General features: G+C 34.7%; 3 protein-coding genes and 1 long non-coding RNA gene across 5 annotated transcripts; 3 read left to right on the top strand and 1 right to left on the bottom strand.

Annotated features, from left to right (window-relative positions):
• The first annotated feature begins 508 nt into the window (after window positions 1-508).
• LOC114261635 (BAHD acyltransferase DCR) lies at window positions 509-2,156 on the top strand. The gene has a single exon (XM_028201923.2). The coding sequence runs from the start codon at window positions 627-629 to the stop codon at window positions 1,968-1,970; it is 1,344 nt and encodes a 447-aa protein (XP_028057724.2). The 5' UTR covers window positions 509-626; the 3' UTR covers window positions 1,971-2,156.
• A 728-nt stretch (window positions 2,157-2,884) lies between these two features.
• LOC114261634 (uncharacterized) lies at window positions 2,885-3,895 on the top strand. The gene is made up of 2 exons (XR_003629016.2): window positions 2,885-3,319; window positions 3,567-3,895. It is a non-coding gene; the product is annotated as an uncharacterized LOC114261634 (long non-coding RNA).
• Window positions 3,896-4,746: 851 nt separating this feature from the next.
• Window positions 4,747-7,945, top strand: LOC114266772 (paired amphipathic helix protein Sin3-like 2). Of its 2 annotated transcripts, XR_014363452.1 has the most exons (6): window positions 4,747-4,953; window positions 5,047-5,230; window positions 5,314-5,412; window positions 5,546-5,719; window positions 7,443-7,617; window positions 7,807-7,945. XR_014363452.1 is itself a non-coding variant. In XM_082919129.1 (5 exons), the coding sequence occupies exons 1-5, from the start codon at window positions 4,886-4,888 to the stop codon at window positions 7,533-7,535; spliced, it is 618 nt and encodes a 205-aa protein (XP_082775255.1). In that variant the 5' UTR covers window positions 4,747-4,885; the 3' UTR covers window positions 7,536-7,770. The 2 variants fall into 2 exon arrangements, 1 of the variants encoding a protein (XP_082775255.1); XM_082919129.1 differs by lacking the exon at window positions 7,807-7,945 and having other exon boundaries at window positions 7,443-7,770.
• A 7,339-nt stretch (window positions 7,946-15,284) lies between these two features.
• Window positions 15,285-22,116, bottom strand: LOC114261631 (sulfoquinovosyl transferase SQD2). The gene is made up of 11 exons (XM_028201921.2): window positions 21,469-22,116; window positions 19,021-19,087; window positions 18,450-18,520; window positions 17,475-17,592; window positions 17,283-17,356; window positions 17,096-17,151; window positions 16,916-16,999; window positions 16,682-16,769; window positions 16,516-16,593; window positions 16,315-16,371; window positions 15,285-16,063 (listed from the first exon to the last, which is right to left on the bottom strand). Exons 1-11 carry the CDS (start codon window positions 21,807-21,809, stop codon window positions 15,568-15,570), a joined length of 1,530 nt encoding a protein of 509 aa, XP_028057722.2. The 5' UTR covers window positions 21,810-22,116; the 3' UTR covers window positions 15,285-15,567.
• Window positions 22,117-22,544: the final 428 nt, after the last annotated feature.

Genomic DNA, 22,544 nt, shown 5'->3' with positions numbered 1-22,544 from the left:
AAATTAATAACTGTTTTAAAAAGATAGTTATAATTAACTTTTTAATAAAAAAATTACTTCTAAAAAACTTATAAATAATTTTCTTTTTAAGAGAGAAAGTAAGTTATAATCTAAGAAGTAAACTATAACCCATTTTAAAAAAGAGTCGTAAGCCTAAATCAACAATTAAGATGAACAAGAAAGACAAAAATAACAACTGCTCATGAAGTGACCGCCCAAGTGCATGAACCAATTCGATATTTTTTTTATTTATTTATTTTTTAATTTTATAAAACCGAATGTCTGAACTAATTTAGAAGTGGGTTGGTTTTTTAGTTATTTTAATTTGGGTTATTTTAGCCTGATTTGAGAAGGATTTTTTAATTTTTTGATTTTTTTAACTTTTTTTTTTAAAAAATATTGTAATAATTATGAATTGAATTTGATATTTTATTTTTTATAATTAAAATAATCTATTTTATTTATTTATTTATTTATAACTATTTTAGTTCCTAACCCACCCAAACTTTCTTGCCAAACCAAGCCTTATATATACCCCCAACTTCTCTCCCATCATCAACACACACTAACGCACCTTCTTCTCCGTGACACTTGTTATAGTAGAAATCAAACCATATCATATCATAATGCCTTGGTCTTCATCATCAGTATCCACATTATCCAAATGCACCATTTACGCAGAACAGAAATCCACCATAAAGTCCCTAAAACTCTCTGTCTCGGACCTTCCTATGCTCTCATGTCAATACATCCAAAAGGGTGTCTTACTCTCACTCCCACACATTCCCTCGGACTCCCTAATCTCTCTCCTCAAACTCTCTCTCTCTAAAACCCTCACCCACTTCCCCGCCCTCGCCGGCCGCCTCTCCACCGACACCGCCACCGCCCAAATCCACATCCTGTGCAACGACTCCGGCGTCCAATTCATTCACGGCCGCGCCAAAAATATATTCTCTCACGACATTCTTACTCCTCTCGACGTCCCCAATTGCTTCAAAAGCTTCTTCGCATTCGACGACACTCTCAGCTACGCCGGCCATTACAAGCCTTTAGCCGCCGTCAAAGTCACCGAGCTCGCTGACGGACTCTTCGTCGGCATCACTGTCAATCACGCCGTTACTGACGGAACTTCTTTCTGGAACTTTTTCAATACTTTCGCCGAGATCACCAAAGGCGCCCAAAAAGTCTCTAACTCGCCGGATTTTCGCCGGAACACCGTTTTTGACTCTCCTGCAGTGCTCCGGTTCCCTGACGGCGGTCCGTCGGCGACATTTTCCGGCGACGAGCAGTTGCGAGAGAGAATATTCCATTTCAGCAGAGAATCGATTCTGAAACTGAAATTGAAAGCGAACCACCGAACAAAACTCGACGGTTGGAGAGCTGTTAACGGTAACAGTAACGGAAAGATAACGCAGATTTCGTCGTTCCAGTCGCTGTGCGCTCAGCTGTGGCGGTCGGTGAGCCGAGCTAGAAAGCTGGAGGGTTGTAAAAAGACGACTTTTAGAATGGCGGTCAACTGTCGTCACCGGCTGGAGCCGAAGCTGGAGCCGTTGTACTTTGGGAATGCGATACAGAGCATTCCGACCATTGCTTTGGCCGGGGAGCTCTTGTCTCGAGATCTGCATTGGAGTGCAGATCTGCTGCACCGTAACGTGGTTGCGCACGATGATGCTACAGTGCGCAGAGGGGTGAAGGATTGGGAAAGTAACCCTAGGCTGTTTCCGCTAGGGAACTCCGACGGTGCATCAATTACGATGGGTAGCTCGCCGAGATTCCCGATGTACGATAATGATTTCGGGTGGGGCCGACCTTGGGCCGTACGGAGCGGAAAGGCGAACAAATTCGACGGTAAGATCTCGGCCTTTCCTGGCAGAGATGGCGGCGGGAGCGTTGATCTGGAGGTGGTTTTGGCTCCGGAGACGATGGCTGGTTTGGAGGTTGATTTGGAGTTCATGCAATATGTTTCTTAAATTAATCAGGTGACGTGGCAAAATCAGGTGGGAAGATCAGGGAAATGGATGGGGGTTCAAAATATGGTGATGGATGGCTGTGATTTGAATTTGTGTAACCGAGAGTGTTTGGACGTAGAAGTTTAGTACTAGTACATTGTAACTATATCAACGAATTAGTCAATAAAATTTAAAATAATTGTATAATTTTTATATGGGTGAATTACATTAATAGTCTCTATAATTTGAGGTTTATGTTATTTTGGTCACTGACTTTTTAATTGTGACACATTTGACTATGAATTTTGAATCTTGTTCAAAATAAGGACAATTGAAGATATCATTAGATTTTTCAAAGGTAAAATTGTCAATTTGATAAAATATAAACTAATTTGACAAAAACAAATGTCAAATAAATATTTTTGAATTTTTAAAACTTATTTCTATCCACTAAAAATAAAATTATTTAAAATTGATAAATTTTTTAGACATTTATTTATTTTTTTACCAAATTAATTTTTATTATGTATTTGGATGATTATCATGTAAAATTAATTTTTAAAAATTAATAATGTAATTTTTATTAATTTTTTTTTATCAATTTTACATAATTCTATTATTGGTGAATAAAAATAATTTTTAAAAAATAATTTTTGTCAAATTAGTTTATATTTTATTAAATTGACAAATTTGTCCTTAAAATTAAACAATTGTATTTTTAATTGTTCTTATTTTAAACAAGATTTAAAAATCGTGATCATATGTGTCACAATTGAAAAATCAAGGACTAAAGTAACTCGAGTTCCTAACTATAGGGACTGTTAGTGTAATTTGCCCTTTTTATAACAAAAAAAGTGCTAAAATTTGAAATATATATCTATAACATATATAAAAAGAACGTAAGAGTGGTGTAACATGGTGTAACGCTGGGCTTCTCAGCGTAGTTCTGTTGCTTCTTTGGTTTGTAAAGCTTTTCCTGCAGAAATTTTCCACGATGTTGTTTGCTTCATTTCTAACTCTTTCGTCACAGATTTTGGGTTGGGCACGTGGATTCCTAGAACTTCTCATTTGAGTTGGACAAATGCTGAGGTGTCTTCACAGGGTGTAGCGGTGAAGCGGTGCTTTTTGTTTGCTTATTTGGCTGATCTCACCCTTGGTTGCCTTCACATTTTTTTGCACTGGTGTGGATTTCAATGACTTCTACAAGCTTCCTCTGATCGGTGTACCTCGATTTTATAATCTTGGAGCACCTCTTTGTAGAAGAATTGGTTGGGCAATATTTAAATTTCGCACCACCATCTTCTTACTCTACCTATTGCCGATATTCCTTCTCATTGTTTGTCTTTTACTAAGATGTTCATGCCTGATTTGTAAGTGTTTTCGAGCTTGTTAATGTGTGGAAAAATTATGCATACCAATTGTTTGACAATATGCCTAACTAAAATAACTCTTAAATTCTCTTCCTGGCAAAGCCTTTTCCTAAGATTGCAACAAAATTTCAAGGAAAAGGCCTGATTTATTTCATACAATTTGGTTTGTTTCAATTAATTTTTCCAATTCATTTGTTCTTGGGTAGATAGAGTTTGTAATGTGTTTTGATATTTGGTTTTTTTACAGATAAAAAATGATCGAGAGGCGCCTCACAAGTGGGCAAGTCAAAGAGCTCATCGAAGAGGCCCATGACAAGCTCAAACTCATCTCTAAGATGTTTCGTATGTATATTTCAATATTCTCTGTCTTCATTTGCTTTCTCTTTGCTTTTGAATGCATCGGTATCATTACAAGCAGAACCAATATCGAATATTGGGCTTCAAATTTTATGTAAGTGTTCAAGAGAATAGGATTTGAATCCTCTAATTGTAGATTAGGTTGTTCTTCGTGTCAAAGGGAAAAGCAATTTTAAAGTTCTGTAAAAAAAAAGTTAGTTAGAAGATTTTTTTCATATGTATCTCTTTCTACAATTGTTGGATTCTCGATTTGTTTTGTTGTTTGATTTTGGTAAATTATGAATCATGTTGGTTAGAATTTTGTATTTAAAAAAAAAAATGGTTTGTTTTGTAATGGTTTTATTGTAAGTTGATCTGTTTCTTTCTTGGTAGGCGACCGTAGGGTTGATTTATTGGGTTGTTGTATTGTTAATTTTTTTTGATTCAATGCTATGTCTTATGATGAGTTGTCATGGAATTTCCTTGAATTCTATGAGGCCTTGTATGTTTAATCACTGATTTCAGGTACATGGTTTTAGTAGGAAAAATTTGTGATCAGAATATGGTGATAGCCTCTATTTTTACTTACTTCGAATAGATTGTATGGTCAACCACTTTTTTGGTTGCCAAACTAATTGTGGAAAAGAGATGCAAATAAAAATTAAAAACAATGAGCCTAATAGTTGCATCTAACCATGTAGAGTGTAGGCTTTTATTTTCTGTGCTTTCAAATAATAGAACCTAAACTCCAAGGGGTTAGCCGTTTGATGACTTGATTTGTGATATGTGTCTTAGCAAGCATAGGTCACGAGTTCAAATCTCATGAAATATCTAACCAATAATTATGCTGTATGTATTAGATGGCAAAACTGCATGTATTTGGGGAGTAGTTAGGGCAGAGCTCCGGGTATCTTTGTTATCAAAAAATTATAAAAAATGATAGAAAACCTATCACTCTCAGCACCAAAATTAGCATTTGCAGAACATAAGATGAACTGCAAATCAATTGTTCTATAGATTTTGGTTTACTGGTGTTATTATCAAGTGAGTTGACCTTTTGTCAAATTATAATATTTTTTCTGGTGATAAAGCAATGGGCAGCCCCAGATCTCTGGAGGAGGAGGAGGAGGAGGAGGAGGAGGAGGTGGTGGTGGTGGTGGTAGTGGAGGTGGAGGTGCATAGAAACTAACAACCAATGATGCCTTAACGTACCTCAAGGAAGTTAAGGAAATGTTTCAAGATCAAAGAGATAAATATGACACGTTCCTTGATGTCATGAAAGATTTTAAGGCTCAAAGGTACATAGTTTTCTCCTCATCTGTTTATCACATGGTAAATGGGTCAGCACTGAATATTTCATCAAATTCATTTAATGGACTTAATTTTTTCAGAGTCGACACTACTGGTGTCATAGCGAGGGTGAAAGAACTATTCAAAGGGCACAACAATCTAATCTTTGGGTTTAACACCTTCTTGCCAAAGGGTTATGAAATTACCCTTATTGATGAGGAAGAGCCCCTGACAAAGAGTACTGTCGAGTTTGAAGAAGCTATAAGTTTTGTAAACAAGATAAAGGTGAAATTGTTTTTAGATTGTGTATATTGAGCCGCTGATTATAATTTATGGGGCATCTAATAGATGGATTTTTTTCCCTGCAGAAACGTTTCCAAAATGATGATCATGTATATAAATCATTTCTTGAGATCTTGAATATGTACAGAAAGGAGCATAAGGGCATTACTGAGGTCTACCATGAGGTAAAATTGTAGTATCTTTTATTTTTCACTTAAATGACATAAATTGCTTTATATTTGACCATCCGTTGGTGTGCGGATAATTTTGTTATACTGATTTTTATAGTTTTAGAGATTATTTTCCATTGCTTTGTAGGTTGTTGTATTTTTTTCAGACCACTCAGATTTGCTTGATGAGTTCACAAGATTTTTACCCGATACTTCAGCTACAACACCAGCTCCACATGTTCCACTTGGCCGACATTCTTTTCATTGCAATGATGAGAAGAGTTTTGCTATGACCACATCACGGCAGGTACCTGCGGTCAAGGTAAATTCTTGTTTCCTTTCATGGTTTCTTTAATTGTGATAACTTCTACCCAAATTTTACTGCAAATGAAGTTGGGTTTCCTCCTCTCCTTAACTTTCTGTGTACTCTGAATCTTGTATAATATCCTAATATAAGAGATAAAAAATCCGGAAGAGGAAGAACCAGACAAAAACCATAGAGATTTAGTCATCAGAACTAAATTTAAAAAATAAAATGCTATTCACTGTTTAGTGGGCGAATATTAGTGTTAATGTACCTATAAAAAATGTATTAAAAAAATGTTAAATATACAAAAATGTTTCGAAACGTATAGAAAATGTGTATTAAAATTATAATTATTTTGAAATTATCTTTATTTTAACGAAAACGCTGTAAGACTAACAATCATTAGCATGACCAAGAAAGCTAAAACGGAGAAGATTACTAACCTGATTTTGACTGTTTCAGACAACCAAACATGCTTTTGATTTTTCATTACATAGAACTTGAATTAAACAAGATTGAATATATTCTTATTTTCTTTTAGTGATATTTCTCAGGAAATGTAAAATTTTATTGTGTATTGATGTTTATACTTGTTTAGTTTATCATTCTCAATTATGCATTTGTTTCTTGATGATCATTTTCTGCATTTCTTTGTTTATTTGTTTGTTTTCTTAAGGCCAAAAAAAGTTCTGGTTATCCTCAATTTAAAAATCTATTGCGTCCCTATATGTTAGTTCAGAACGTTTTTCAAAACTGGTAGACTGGTAGTGTATGCGTTTATATTGTTGTAATCGCCGGATGTGTCATGGATTGCTTACTGCTCCAAATGAGGAAACTTTGCATGTTTATTTGTTAAATAATTATTTCATCATTTTCTTTGGTTATTTTGTGTATTTTCAGTTATTTATTTGTCTCTCTCAATGGAGTTCTTGTTGTGATGCTTTGAATCACTGTAATGTATATGTTTGAGTAACAAGCCTGATTATTGTAGTGATGTTGAACCATGACAACATTATCACTTGTATCTAAGAAGCTGCGTATGTTTGAAATAATAATATCACTTACGATAGGTTCTATTAAAGGAAACCATAGCATACTGGTTGATGGCTAATGAGCTGGTAGATAAATTTATTTGGTTTCAAACTCAATAATGTAGGTTTCTGTGCAAATTGAGTTTTGAGAACACTTATAATTAAGTGATTGGTGTCTCTTGATTGTGTGTGCTTGTGTAGAGTCCAAAAATGTTGGAGTATTCAGTGCTTGGAAGCAAAGTAACCGATTTCAGGCATACAGATTTGTTATTCGCATTCTCATCTTCTATTAACATATTTTTTTTTGCCTTTATTATTAGTGGAATTTATGTTCTCACCAGTTCTAAAAATAGCTGGATGTTCTCTCTGCTTGTTTGATGGATTTTATATGGTAGAAACAGTTTGTACGCTTTCCACTTACCCATTAGAGTGTGTAGACCTGCTAGAATATTGTTTTTGACCGTCTCTTGTTTGTATAATGTGTTGGACTAGCCTGAGATTTCTTCTTGACAGGATCCAAAGTTGTGGATTGGTGATTTTCGGAGTTACCTTGATCGTTGGGTAACCTTTATTAGAAAAGCAAGCTTAATGAGCTGATATAATTTTGCCCCTTATCATGATATGCCTAATGGGCTTATTGTGCCATCAATACATGAAATCAAGTTCTTACACAACATTTTGTATCTCTTTTATAAATGTTTTTTCAGATCTTGGATTCGGGGGTGGCAAGTCGAAGTCCTTATACGGAAGTGATGGTCATCTCAGCATTGCTGTGGTTAAGTTTGCTGGTGACCAATTAGGCTTGAAGGATGCTGCGAGGCTTGTAGAATTCTTTGAGAAAGAAAACTATGGAATTAGACCCACGTATAAATGCATTCCAGGGTAAGTTTGATTTGAATTTTCTTATTTGATCAACAAAGAAAAAAGAATACCATTTGTTAGGTTTTATTCTTAGCAATCCCGTTTGACAAAACTCCTTTGTGTTGTAATTTTATTTGCATTTTTATTTCAGTGAGGATATGAGTTGTTAGACTCCTTTGTGTTGTAATTTTATTCGCATTTTTATTTCAGTGAGGATATGAGTTGTTAGATGCGAATCCAACCCGAATCGTGTTTTGTAGAGCAGTTTGTGATGCATTCCAAGTTACCTGTCCGCTCGAGGAGACATTCCCCCGCTCGAGCGGAGAATGCTGAGTTCTAGAAGTTTATTCGCCTACAAAAATACTGGATGTTGTTTTTTCCCGCTCGAGCGGAACTTTTCGCGCTCGAACGTAGGTCCGCTCGACCAGCTAATCTGACGCTCGAGCGGAGATCGCGGAACAGTTTTCTATAAATACGTGTTTCAGTCCAAATCTAAGATTACTTCTCCAGATTTTCTTCTTGGGTTCTAGGATTTATATCTGAGGATATTTTGCTAGTTTTCTTTGATGTTTTGATTGAGTATTCAACTCATGATTTAAAGAGTATACATCAAAGGATTATTTGTTTGTTCTACACAAAAGAGAGAGTTGTTCTTCGGTGGATTCTGAAGAATTCGAGCCTGAAGCTTTGGTGGATTTCGGAGTGGTTCATTGTCAAGACAATTCCGAGGTGAAGACGAGGTTGGAAGAGGCACATAGAGGTTGGTTCAATTCAGGCGTGGATTCGCTAGGTAATTGAGAGTATACCTGTGTAATTCCTTTATATCTTCTTAATGAATTGTTTTGTGGCTGTTACCCGTGATTTTTTTATCACAATTGGAGGTGTCCAATTTTGGTTTTTTCACGTAAAATCATTGTGTCGATTTGTCTTGATTGTTTGATTGAGATTGTTATATTCTGCTTAAAATTGATACATAATCACAAATCAACATCTAGAGAATTTCTAGATTTTTCAATTAGTATCAAAGCAGGTTGCTCGTTTTTTTTTTTAAAACTTTTGAGCAAGATCTTGTTTGATTTGTGATAATAGATTCAATTCGTGAGGGAAATTCTATGGTTCGACCACCCATACTTGACGAATCCAATTATTCTTTTTGGAAAGCTCAGATGAGATCATTTTTGAAATCTATAGATGAAAAAGTTTGGCAATCTGTCATGAATGGGTGGACCGAACCAACAATTACCGTTGATGGAGTAACTTTTCCCAAACCAATTGATAAGTGGGACACAATTGATTACCAAAATAGTAGCTGGAATAGTAAAGCTATCAATTCTCTCTTTTGCGCTGTCAAACCTGAAGAGTTTAGTCATATTTGCTATTGTGAAGTCGCAAAAGAGGCTTGGGATATCTTACAAACTATTCATGAGGGCACTCTTTCTGTTAAACGCTCAAAACTTCAAAGGCCCACGTCTAGTTTCAAAAATATTTTAATGAAAGATAGTGAGACCTTTGATGAATTTTATGCAAAATTGAGTGACATTGTAAATTTCAACTTCAATTTAGGTGAAAAAAAAATACCATAATTCAAAGTTGTGGAAAAAATTTTGAGATCCTTGCCTGATCGGTTCCAACCAAAAGTTACGGCTATTGAGGAGGCTCAAGATATTGAGGAGGCTCAAGATATTGACAACCTCAAGTTAGATCACTTGGTTGGAAATCTCCAAACTTGTGAAGCTCATTGGAATTTCAAAAAGAAACAAAAAGATATTGTTTTTAGTAGTGCTCATAGAGTTGGAAAGGATTCTGATGAGGATTGTGAGATAGATTCCAAGATTATGGCTGCTTTTGTTAAACAATTTAAAAAAATCTTTTTTGAAAAAGAATCACAATCTTTTGGAATCTACTCATACTCATAAATCTAAAGGCAAAGATAAACTCAAAATTAATTCTATAGCCAAGAAGGAGAAAGGAAAGATACAAGGGAACTCTGAAAGAGTCCAATGCTATGAATGTCAAGGATTTGGCCCCTTTGCTTCAGAATGCCCCACTCGTTTGAAGAAGAAGAAAGCCCTCGCTATCACTTGAGATGATGAATTAGAATCTGATAAAGATGAAAGTGACAACGAAGATCAAGGCGAAGAGGGACATAAACAATTCCTTGCTTTCATGGCGGCTTCTGAAATTGAAGGACGAACAGAGTATCTGAAGGGCCCGGTTGAGAATGCCACTGATGATGAATCCTCCGGAAGTGATGATGAAGAGCTTGAGCAAGCTTATGAAAAGTTGTATAAGGAATCTCTTAAGTTATCCAAATTGAATGAAAAACTCACTATGAAACTCAAAGCATGTGAAAGTGAAAATGTCAAACTAAAGGAAGAGATTTTCGAGGCTAGGAATGATGCCTTTAAGATTTCTAATGATCGACAAGCTCTTTGTGCAAAACTCTTGACTTGTGAGACAGAGAGGAACGAGATACAACAAATCTATACAACATATGAAGAAAAAATTGAAACTCTCGATATGTCTCAAGTTGTTTTGGAAGAACTAATGATCAAGAAAGAGGAAGAACTCAAGTGTGCTATGGCTACCATTGGTCTTTGGAACAGAGGATCAAAGACTTTGGACAATATCATTGGGTCTCAACAAATTTGTTCTGACAAGAGTGGCATTGGCTTTGGTGATAACAAAGAGTAAAAACAAAATGCATCTATATCTCACAATACAAGAACTCAAGGAAAGGGAGAACAAAAAATTCAATGTAAGGATGGACTTCTCAAACTTCCTAGAGCTAGTAAGGTAAAAGAAAAGAAAGTACACCCTGTACACCCTGTTTTTATTTGTCATCATTGTGGTATGCATGGTCATATTCGCCCTTATTGTTATAAGTTGCATGGGAGAGTGTCTCATAAAGATGGAAGAAATTTTAACATCTCATGGGGTAAGAGACACTTCATTGGTGGTAATGAGGTTAAGGGTCATATTAGACCTCGTTATTTTGATTTGCTTGAGACTAAACGTGAATAGAGGTTTTGTTTGTCTAGACCTAGACATAGGAAGTTGGAAACCAAGTCGAGACGGGTTCCCATTGAAAGGGAAGGGAACCACAACGTCAAGACACCACCCAAGAACCGCAATTCTCACAACTTTGTTCATACTAAAGCAGTTTGGGTGAGAAAACTTAACTTGTGTTAATTTGTTTTGTCGTTTTCGTTTTTGGGTTTCTGTTCGTGTTTTTTTTTTTGTCATTACATGTGTGCTTGTTCATTTTTTTGTCTTGCTTTATTTTTGAAAAAAAAAAAAATCCAAAAAGATTTTTTTAGTATGGTTTTGCAAGCTTGAAATTTGTGAGTGGTCCTTGGTTTATATTGGAATTGATAAGAATATCCATTACATGTTAATATGTGTGTACTTTCTGTGGTCATTACTCATTTTGGAGTGTGTGTTTTTTGATTAGTATGTCTCATTCTGTACACATTCTTGAAGTAGCAAATCTTGGAGTCTTCCGCCTTAGTGATTTTTTTTTCTCTATGGACTTCTGTCATTGATCTTTTTTGTTTGTAGAGGAATTGACCTATACTAGCATATTATAGGTGATGTTGAGTCTCTTAACCACCTTCTATCTTTTTGCATCTCCACGGTTTTCCCCTCTATTCTTTGTAGTCCAGCCATGAGGAAATGGCTACCTCAAAGTCACCAACCAGGCTATCCTTATTATATCCACGATTCTCTGGTTCGATTTCCATGCTTTTGAGCGTGTCAGCCGCCAATGAATGTGCAAAAGAAAGAAACAAAAAAAAATGTGTAAAAGAAAGAAAAGAAAAAGATGTAAACAAAAAAAGAAAAAAAGAAAAAAAATAAAGGATTCATTGATTGAGGGGGAGCCTCCGCCTTTACTCAACAAATACCTCTTGATTCCTAGTGGTTTGACTTTCTTGTGTTATGCTTAGATTCTCTAGTCGGAGGTCCAGCTTTGATATCACTACTAGGATTTGAATCTTGTGTTTGTCAAACTCCAAGAGTTACACACACATTTTTCTCATGAGATCTATGCTTTTCACATAATGCATCACTTTCTTTTATGAGGAATCTTCTAGAGGCTGTGCACATTGTGTTTTCAAGTAATTGTGCTTCTTGGATAGTCTTGTGTGTTTTAAGGTACTAATTTGAAATTTCTTGCTTGCTCCACTATATTATTTTTGTCGTTTTCTTCCTGTTCATTGTTTTCAATGTTTGTGGTTGTTTTTCGTGAGGGGGAGTTTGGTTTATCATTGGAAAAGCTTGTTAACATGAACTCTTTGAATTGTTTTGGTAAGGGAGATTGGCCTTAGTTGTGTTGCATGTTGCTATGCACTGCTTCTTTCTTGTTCTCTTTTTGTATGCTATAGTTGTTTAAGCTTCCTTTGTCAATTCGTGACAAAAAAGGAGAGTTATGTTGTCAGGTGCATGTGTCTTAGGTTTTCATGATTTTCATCTCATGCTTCAAGATAATCTAGCCATATGTTTATTGCTTTTTCATATACTCTTGTGGGACTAATAGTTGTTTTGAAGATTGATATACTCTTATGGGACTAATAGTTGTTTTGGAGATTGTGGCACTAATAGCTGTTTTGCAGATCATGACATTGAGAAAGAAGTTTGTTTTTGTTGACTGTAATGGGTTGGGGTAATTAGGATTTTATTTGTTAGGTGTGTTTTGTCACGGCATTGCCAAAGGGGGAGATTGTTAGGTTTTATTCTTGGTAATCCCGTTTGACAAAACTCCTTTGTGTTGTTATTTTATTTGCATTTTTATTTTAGTGAGGATATGAGTTGTTAGACTCCTTTGTGTTGTAATTTTATTCGCATTTTTATTTTAGTGAGAATATGAGTTGTTAGATGCGAATCCAACCCGAATCGTGCTTTGTAGAGCAGTTTATGATGCATTCCAAGTTGCCTGTCCGCTCGAGCGGACATTCCCCCGCTCGAGCGGAGAATGCTGAGTTCCAGAAGTTTATTCGCCTGCAAAAATACTGGATGTTGTTTTTTCCCGCTCGAGCGGAACTTTCCGCACTCGAGCATAGGTTCGCTCGAGCGGCCAATCTGACGCTCGAGCGGAGATCGCGGGACAGTTTTCTATAAATACGTGTTTCAGTCCAAATCTAGGATTACTTCTCCAAATTTTCTTCTTGGGTTCTAGGGTTTATATCTGGGGATATTTTGCTAATTTTCTTTGATGTTTTGATTGAGTATTCAACTCATGATTTAAAGAGTATACATCAAAGGATTGTTTGTTTGTTCTACACAAAACAGAGAGTTGTTCTTCGATGGATTCTGAAGAATTCGAGCCTGAAGCTTTGGTGGATTCCGGAGTGGCTCATCGTCAAGACAATTCTGAGGTGAAGACAGGGTTGAAAGAGGCACATAGATGTTGGTTCAATTCAGGCGTGGATTCGTTAGGTAATTGAGTGTATACTTGTGTAATTCCTTTATATCTTCTTAGTAGATTGTTTTGTGGCTATTGCCCGTGGTTTTTTTTATTACAATTGGAGGTGTCCAATTATGATTTTTTTCACATAAAATCGTTGTTTCGATTTGTCTTGATTGTTTGATTGGGATTGTTATATTCTGTTTAAAATTGATACATAATCACAAATCAACATCTAGGAGATTTCTAGATTTTTCACCATTAATGGATTGGATTCAAGAACAACCTAATGTAAGATTTATGTTTCTATTTTCTATTTATTTTGTATAATGATTTGAATGTACATCTTGCTCTTAGATAGATTTGTGTGATAATCACTTGTGTAGTATTTGGTTCATTCGGTTGAAATAAAATGTAATGGAACAATTATTTTTTAGTCTGTCTATAGAATGATTTGTAATGCATTTTTCAGAATTTCTTTACGTATTGTGTTGGGATCATAAATTTAGATAAATATTTGTAAAGAAAAATAGAAATAGGGAATAGGCACATAATATGGAGTATGTACATAAATAGAAATGCTTCTAGCTTAATCTATTACTAATTAATTCTTTTGTTATGTACTTGTTATTTTTTAGTTAATGGTATTACTTAAATGATTGCCTTCTCGATTTTTGATTATTTAATAAATTGAATACAATATAAAATCAGACAAAATGATACGATATACATATATACAAAATGAGTACTCTAACTTTAATGCGACCCCACGGTCCAACTAGTATATATAAAATAAAGTACATAAGTTTAAAATAATTACATTGACTCTTAAAAATAAATAAATATATATATATATATATATATTTAATATAAAAAAAGGATGATAATAACATTTCATCTATTTAACTAACCAATTAGTGATGAAAATGAGATTTAATGATGAAAATATGATCAATGTGTGGTGAGACGGAAAATATGTTCATTCTTTCACTACTTAAATTGCAGAACACAAAAGATACTGGAGTCGGGTTGGAAGGTTCCTCCAAATAAGCATTCCTATGATCAAGTTAATTATTTTAGAGAGTTTTTAATATTTTCTTGAGTATTCGTATGTTACATATTTTGATTTGGAAGGCTTCTAAATAAAATTTCGTTTGTCCTTTGTGATGATGACTATTTAGCTTCGCCTTCCTTTTGATGTAACATATTTTCCTATCTTGTTCTTTGTATCTTCTTTTCTATTTTTTAATAGGAATGATAGAGATCTTTATATGAATCATTCATGTCACTATCAGATACAATTTTTAAAAAAATTCAAACATATCAATAATTAATACATTAGTGAGAATCATGGGGATCCAAACATTTTTTTATTTTTCAGTAGGTTAGTTAGCGGTATCAAACTTTCTTGATATCCGGTGAATGATAATTTCCCTCGGGAACCTATATAAGCTCTTTGATAGGTATGGTGATCTGATTCTTCTCGCCGTTCTTGGCTGCATGTCATCGACACCTATTCTGCCATGTCAGTTCGCGATGTTATGAATTTTTTTTTTGGTAAACTCCCCCACAATGTTATGCAAATTAAGCTTGATAATGTATATATTAGTAAAAATATCATCAGTCATTAGTTGACATGGTGAATTCAATTTGATTGTAATTAGTCTTTCAAATATTAATTTGACTAATGAAATAATCTTTATAGGGCTGCGTAAAGAAGAAAGATTCATGTAATCAAACCCATTTGATGGGACTTAGGGCTTGTTTTTTTATTTAGTTTGGTTTTAGTCTTTCAATTCTAAAAACTCCCTCAAAATAAAAATCTCAATTGACTGCCTTGAATCATAGAGCCATAGACAGACTCAAGAAATGCTGGTCAGGTGGAAGCTAACCTTGTTGCTAGTCCCTTCAAATTTGGTTAAGATGTTTGATATCATTGATGATAATACACCATTGAGAAATGCTAGTGGTTCAATATATCTTTTCTATCTACAAAGAAAATACATATGTTTAAGAGAAAATGAAAGACAAATCACCGTTATGCTACAAAAACACACACAAGGTTTATCCAAGGAAATTTAGACAGAAACTTGGCAATGCAGATTAGTACCTGATTTTCAAGGCCAAGAAAAAGAAAGAAAAGAAAAGAAAAGAAAAGAAAAGAAAAAATAAGAAAAATTGGTACTCTGAAATTCGCAACTCCCGGATTGACAGTTTTAAACGGTGTTTTGTTGATAAGCTTCGGTAGCATCAAGTAGTCGAATTCCATTAACAGACCGGTATGTTACAGACGAAAAGGCACAATCCAATAAACTAATTTAATTTCCCGTTTATTACATTGAAACTTACATAAAATCAATGAATTCCCTTGATGCTATGCTGATGACAACAGCTCAAACAGACCAAATCTTGTAGCGGTCCGAATAGAATACAAATCAATATCTATCCGACAAACAATCAATATCAATATTTATCCGACACAAACAATCAATAATTTCATTTCAACCTCGAAATATGATTCAAAACAACCAACGTCAAAACCCCAAAAGGAAAACAATATCTAAAAATCACCTGTAGTTAATTGCGGGTGGCTGAAAAAAACGCCTGAATAGCCATTGAAATGGTCTCAGTAGCAGCACTCTCTTCTTCCGCCAGAACCAAATGGCAGCATTATATTGTTCGTTGCGTATCTTACAAGTGGCTGCTTTCCAATCATACTTCTCCATTTCTTCGCGCGCAGCTTTGCCAATAGTTTCTCTTAATTCAGCGTCATGCAAGAGAGGCTTCAATTTGCTCACACAGTCGTCAATGTCTCCAGCGCTGAAGCAATATCCAGTTTTACCCTCTTGGTCTTCGGGAATTATGTCAATGATTCCTCCAGCTCGAGCAGCCACCACTGGAAGTCCCGACGACATAGCTTCCAAAACGACCAGTCCGAGCGTCTCTGATTCTGAAGGCATGACGAAAACATCTCCGCTGGCGTATGCTTGAGAGAGCTCTTCACCTCCTAACATCCCTGTGAATACGGCAGGCATGCCGAAGAACAGCTTTTCCAGATCCTCCCTACCACAAAGAAATCATTCTAGATGAATAAATTTTGCCCATGGTTCTTACTGGAAAATAAATTCAGGCGATCATCATGGCCCAATTTGTGTATCATTGGATGTAAGCAACAATATAAAAATAAATAATTCATTTCGTTAGACAGCAGTTTGTGGTTTTTAATACAAAGAATGATTTTATACTATATTCTGTAGAGATTGTTCTGGCAATGTTGACAAAACTAAACAGCCAATAAGTCCTTAGAGAAATACCTGTATGGTCCATCTCCAATAAAAGCAACTCGTGCCTCCGGTATCTGGTCCATGACACTGTTCAATCATACATCCCAAATGTCAATGGTTACAACTTATACTAATTATGAAAAAAGCATTATTCCGTCAATATTTTGCAAGTAATATTTCCTAAATTGCAAAAGCAGAAAATACTTATCATTTGAAATAAAAGAGCAGTACCTTTTGAGTAAATCCAAACTCTTCTCAACTCCTAGTCGTCCAACATGGACTATCAATGGTCTCTCGGGCTCCCCATTGCTGATTAAAAAAAGAACAATATATTAACATTTGGAGGAAACTCATATGGCATGGCAATGAAATTTTACAGATTGAAAGAAAGCCATACCTTAGTCTTATTCGCATTTCTTGAGAGCGATATTTGGGATGGAAGCTTTCGGAATCAACACCCTTATTCCAGAGACGAATCTTGTTACCTGAAAATAAACAAAGAATTAACATGGATATGAGCTGCTATTTTTAGAGAAACATTTGAAAAAAATAAAATAAAAATTCAAGCAGAAGCATAAATGTCAAATTCTGTTATGTGATCAATGTGAAATTTCAGAGAGTTATCTATTACCTGCTGTTACCCTAGCTGCTTCAAGCTCCTTTGCAAGGGCAGCTGATGGAACCAGTGTAAGATCAGCTGCCCGATGAAGAAACTCTGTTAAGAAAAGAACAAAACTTTCATTTATTAGTTCACAAACACAAAAAGTTAGAATCCATGTGAAATTGAGGTTAGAAACAAAAGTTCACGTACTTATGACCCACCACATAGGTTTGACCAGCCAACTAAAGGTATATCTTGGTATGTATCTGCAAGTCAAAACAGGAATCGGGCTCAACCCAGAACACTAGATTGACATGTCTAAAAAAAGCCATAGTATCATAATGACAAAATAATACAAATTTATTTATCTGGAAAATCAGCTGTGAATCCAACTTACACTGGAACGTGTGTGTGATAAGACATCACTAAAGGAACGGACAAAAGTTTTGCAATAATGAGAGCACCAAAAACCTATAGATACAAACACAAACTGTCAATGATGCAACACGGGCCAATTTCCTCCATCAATTTTTGAAAGGAGAAGTGACAATACAGCCAAGTGAACAAGAACAGCAATTGAAAGACTTACCATAATACCGGGAGATGATGCGTGTATTATATCAGGCTTAAACTGGGCAACCGCATAGATTATTCTAGGGCTTAGTGCTAGGGATAGGGGGACTTTCTGGTACCAGGGACAGGGGAAGCTGCAAAAAGAATTGAGAACCGTTAGGAATAACTTATGGTTTTAGGTACTGTCCATTGGCCAATGAGTACAATGCGGTTCAATAATTACCTCGTTCACTCATCCCAGATGACCCACAACAAAAATAAATAAATAAATAAAATGAAAAATACAAGGTAAATCATTCATAAGAAAACTATAATGCAAAAATACTTATAAAAAATCTTATTGAATTTTTTGATGAGTACGAAAAAAAATTATATAATGAAGCTAATGGCATTAACTTGCTAAATAAGAAATGATATGGATAGTACATCTTCACATAAGAAACATATTCCTTTAATATGTTAAATGTACCCAAGGTTATTTTGAGAATCTGGTTTCAAAACGGAAAAATCTGATGCCAACTGGTTCAGTCAGTTGTAACAAGCATAAGAAAAATATATGGGAACGTGTATAATATGCAAATGTTCAAAAGATTATAACTGAAATTACTATAAGAAGACTAGTATATTTAGTAGCAAGAATTCCATTTTGTGTTTGATGAAAGCTCATGAAATCACATTTAATTTTGAATTTAGTTGTTGGCCACCACTTTGGTTCGCAATATTCCAGGATCTCACACATGCTCAAGTATATGAACTTGACTAGATATTAAAAAATGAATCCCTCAGATCAGTATTTACAGTATTTTATTGACAGAATCTTTTGCTCTGCCTCATCTCTTCAAAGTATTTTATTGATATGGATCTTTTGCTTGACCTTGACATAACATGTAAAGTGGCAAGTTTGTATTTAATGAATGAAACTTTAAAGCAATAAAATGCAAGGGCAAACAAAACAGAAAGTACTATATAAAAAGTACTTTGAAATTACGACCTTCGAGATCCAATCAATTTTGCTCCATAAAATTCCTGAGGCACTCCTTCGTGAGTTGTCACAACCATCACCTACAACCAGTGTCCAGAAGCCATTTTATCAGTTAATCATGTGAAGACATTTGTAGAAACTATGCCAAAATAAGAGTTCATGTTTTTAGCTTGTAAACCATCAGGTTTCAAATATTTGATGCAAGTCAAAAGAAAGATTTTGGTTAAGTAATGTTCACAAAGTTTCTAATCATTGACTGACACAATAGTGATTCAAACTTTTTCTAAAGCTAAAGAGGTTGAGTTCAGTCAAGCTTGGACAAGCTTGATTCTGTTGATCAAAGGTCAGGAACCAAAACTTATGATTGCCAACTTAAATCAAGTTCAAAACTAAAAGAATTGAATTTCTTCAGCTAAACATAGGGTGAAAACCCAAGCCAATTCACCACAATGTGCTTGTTATTTGTTACAATGCCTGAGCTTACAATGAGAGCAGATCGCATAGCCAGGAATTATAAGGTTTTTCTCCAAGACATCACTAATGCAATAAAACAAACTTATGCAAAAAAACAAGAATTTACCTCATCTCCCATTTCCCGTAGATATCTAATAAAATTCTGGAACCGATTTTTATACCCGGACACGTAACTGCAAATTCAACAGAAAGCAGGAGAGAGGTTAATGAAACTAAGTTAAGCAGGATAAAAAATAAGTCACAACATGATGTTACAATTTCGTGTTTATAATTCCTTCAAACAAAGACCTACACAAGGCTGGTTTATGTTTTTCCACTAAAAATTTCAACTCTCTTCATTATGATGTTACAAACAATGTAAAAATGGCATCTAAATGATTATGGTTGGCATGTGAAGACATTCTTATACACACAACTCTAAAGTTTCAACTGAGCAAGTGTACTTAGAAATGAATTAAAGTCTCCAAGATACATTTGATCTCTCAAAAGGCTTATATGCAGTGGCACAAGCTTTACCAGAGATTGCTCCACCTTCCTCTCTTTTCTTTTTCTTTTCTTTTTTTTTTTTCTTTTTTTCATTTCTTGGTATGAGCACTGTCCCATCTTGATTCACTACAAGTTTACAAAAGAATGCGGGCAGATGAGAAGGAGAACTCAACAATGTTTTAAATAAATGTGAATTCCAATTTGTGTCTCTCAAGAAGCACAAATGTCCAGTCTTGCATGTGCATTCTCACATCTCATTCCACCAGAAGCTATAAAGACTTCAAGCACTGCTTTTTGCATGATTTTATTATGGAAAAACTTCAAAAGAGGGAAGCTATAAAGACTACAAGCACTACTTTTTGCACAATTCAATGAATTTATTCTATGTCAACGACGCTAAGAGAGACACATAATTATTCCTCATAAATTTAAAAACAAAAACCACATAAGTAACAGGTCATCTAGCTAACAAGTTATTGTCTAAAGCATAAGCATCCTCAAATTATTATTTGTGACAACCCAGCATATCAAAAGTCAATCGACAAAAATGCCACTAAAGACAAAACTGAACTAATGAAATCAAGATGCACCCTCGAGTCCTCCCACACAATGGTTATTGAACAACAAACTGTTAAACATCTTCAGTAGGAGCTAAATCAAAACTCACATGCATTTTCAACATCAACCATAAGTCCATGGAACTACACGGTATGTACAATATGCTAGCACTCCGCACAATAGAGATCAATAAGCCTAATTCGACAGCCATGTTTGAACTTGACACTATAATAGTCAGGCTACAAAAGACCTATCAGAGTTATAGTTGGTGTGTTGAGCGTGTTTGTTTGGACTTTTTTGAGCCAATTTATAGCTTCTAGCTTTGGAAAAGCTATTTTAGACTGTTTGGTTAAACTTATTTCAAACAGTTTCTAATTCTAGCAACTTATTTTAACTCAAAAAAGCTGATTCTGAGAAACTGCTCACCCATTAATTCAAATTATCAGGCTACAAAAGACCTATCAAAGTTATAGTTGATGTGCTGAGAGTGTTTGTTTGGTTTTTTTTGAGCCAACTTACAACTTCTAACGTTAAAAAAGTTATTTTGGACTGTTTGGTTAAACTTATTTCAAACAATTTTTAATTCTAACAACTTTTTTTAACTAAAAAAAAATTGATTCTGAAAAGTTGCTCACCCTTACTTCTGATTATCAGCTTCTGCCGTAGACATGTTAATTTACGATTATATTCTTAGATTTTTTTATTTTTATTTTTTTAAAAAATAAAAAAAAGACCCAAATGTACTATAAATTACTATTATTATTTTTTTATGAGAAATGTACACAAGTAATGAATAACAAAAAATAAAGTTCATTGAAAAAGCTACTTCACACCTTATTTAACAAACGCTATTGAGCAATATAATCCAACAGGTACACCAAACAGATTAACAGCTGATTAAAGTCATAATCTATAATCTATACAGCTATAATCTATAATCTGTTTTAACAGTTACGCCAAACGGGCCGTTATAACTCTACACATCAAACACCAGCTAAGTTAGAAAGCTGACCAAGTCATGTATACGACTACAATTTACTGTCAAATGACCTTAAGCTACCATTGTAACTGGAGAAACGAACAAATTATAACTAAACTCCATACTAGAGCACATTGCCAGACTTCATTATAAGAAACAAATCCAATTTAAGCAAATCCCAATCCATAGAACCCACCAAGATTTTGGCACAAAATGTTACAAGCTTTACAGCTTTATTCCAAATCTAATCCACATAGTTCAAATTAACAACTCATCCAGGCACAACCTCACATCAAAGTAATCAGATTCACAAAGATTTCATAGCTGAACCTCACAGCAACAAAGTCAACACAGCAAACACAAAGGGTATACACAACCAATCCAAACCCAAATCATAAAATTGACAATAGAACATCAACAAGAGCACAATTAACCAAATGGGTCACCATAGATTCAACTTTGGATTAACAAAACACTACATACACAAAGATTCTTGTATAAACCAATCCAGAAGTAGAATTAGATACTCACGCAAAGGGAGAGGGCTCAACAAAGAGAGCAATTCGGCGAGGCCTGGAAATAACTTCTGATTCGACCATAAGAGGAGGGCTTTCCTCATCATCCTTGAAATCTGTGATGGTCATGTCTTTTGCTGAGCTCTGAGTCAACCCCCAACTCTTTGGTCTTTTAGAGAGCAAAAATTGAGACTGTGTGCAAGCAAGGCCAATGGGTTGTTGTGGTCTTGGAGGACAAAAAGAAGAGACTTTGAATGGTGGCTGTGAATTTGATGATGAAGAACAAGAAGGGGTATCAGAAGAGCAAGAGGCACAGAAAGATGGAGAGAAAGATGGATTTATAGAGAGAGTGGACATAGTGAATATTGATAGATAGATGTTAAGTATATGGTGACTTGTAAAAGAGAGAGAGAGAGAGAGAGAGATGAATCCACAGAATTGGGTATTTGGATTTCGTTAATGTAGGGAGAGAGAAAGCGTGCGTGTGTGGAGAGAAAGGGGGGAGGGAGAGAACGAAAAACCATGAGAATGACTCTCTGTGAGTGAAGGGATATTCTCTCTCAATTGGTGGAATAATTGAAGCTCTTGGAAAGTATATGCTTGCTTGCTTGCTGGTATATACATTCTTTGCACTCGTTTGGAGAAAAAAGTTACGGGTTAAAATAGTTATAAAAATATGCAATAAGTAGAAAAGTTGTTTTTAAATTATAATTATTTTATTTTTTTTATAAAAATTTTAAAAAAAATTTAAACAAGACTTTTTAACTCCAAAATAAAAAAGTTAAAAAATTAACTCACATTCTAAACCAACTTTTAGGGAGATTCATGTTGGTTTCTTATATAAATTCAGGGGCAATATGGTCATTTTATCTAGTTATTCTTTCCAACTTTTTGATTTTTCCCCCTTTTTTTGAGAATTAAATACTCCTTTGTTTTTTATTTTTTTAATTATTTATTTATTTTTTTTATAGAATTAAGCTCTTCATTTGTTTATTTTATTGTCACAGATCTCAAAATTTTAAAAATCTAATAGGATAATGTCTTATTTTTATATTTAGATTGGAATTTTAAAAAATCTTGAATCATCATTGA

The sequence above is a fragment of the Camellia sinensis genome, chromosome 3, assembly GCF_055761805.1.
Source record: "Camellia sinensis isolate YWXY chromosome 3, ASM5576180v1, whole genome shotgun sequence".
Taxonomy (NCBI): domain Eukaryota; kingdom Viridiplantae; phylum Streptophyta; class Magnoliopsida; order Ericales; family Theaceae; genus Camellia; species Camellia sinensis.
Note: the sequence above shows the minus strand (reverse complement) of the source record. Positions and strands in the feature narration are given on the sequence as shown.

Bases quoted from the DNA above. Each gene is read 5' to 3' on its own strand.
- LOC114266772 (XM_082919129.1), top strand. From the start codon at position 4,886: ATGTTTCAAGATCAAAGAGATAAATATGACACGTTCCTTGATGTCATG. The intron at 4,954-5,046 runs GTACATAGTTTT...TAATTTTTTCAG, and splicing joins AAAGATTTTAAGGCTCAAAG to AGTCGACACTACTGGTGTCA. The intron at 5,720-7,442 runs GTAAATTCTTGT...ATGTTTTTTCAG, and splicing joins GGCAGGTACCTGCGGTCAAG to ATCTTGGATTCGGGGGTGGC.
- LOC114261635 (XM_028201923.2), top strand. From the start codon at position 627: ATGCCTTGGTCTTCATCATCAGTATCCACATTATCCAAATGCACCATT.
- LOC114261631 (XM_028201921.2), bottom strand. From the start codon at position 21,809: ATGTCCACTCTCTCTATAAATCCATCTTTCTCTCCATCTTTCTGTGCC. The intron at 16,372-16,515 runs GTACTGCTCTTT...ATGATTGAACAG, and splicing joins AGTTTGGATTTACTCAAAAG to TGTCATGGACCAGATACCGG. The intron at 16,064-16,314 runs GTATTTCTCTAA...TCTTTGTGGTAG, and splicing joins ATTGGAGATGGACCATACAG to GGAGGATCTGGAAAAGCTGT.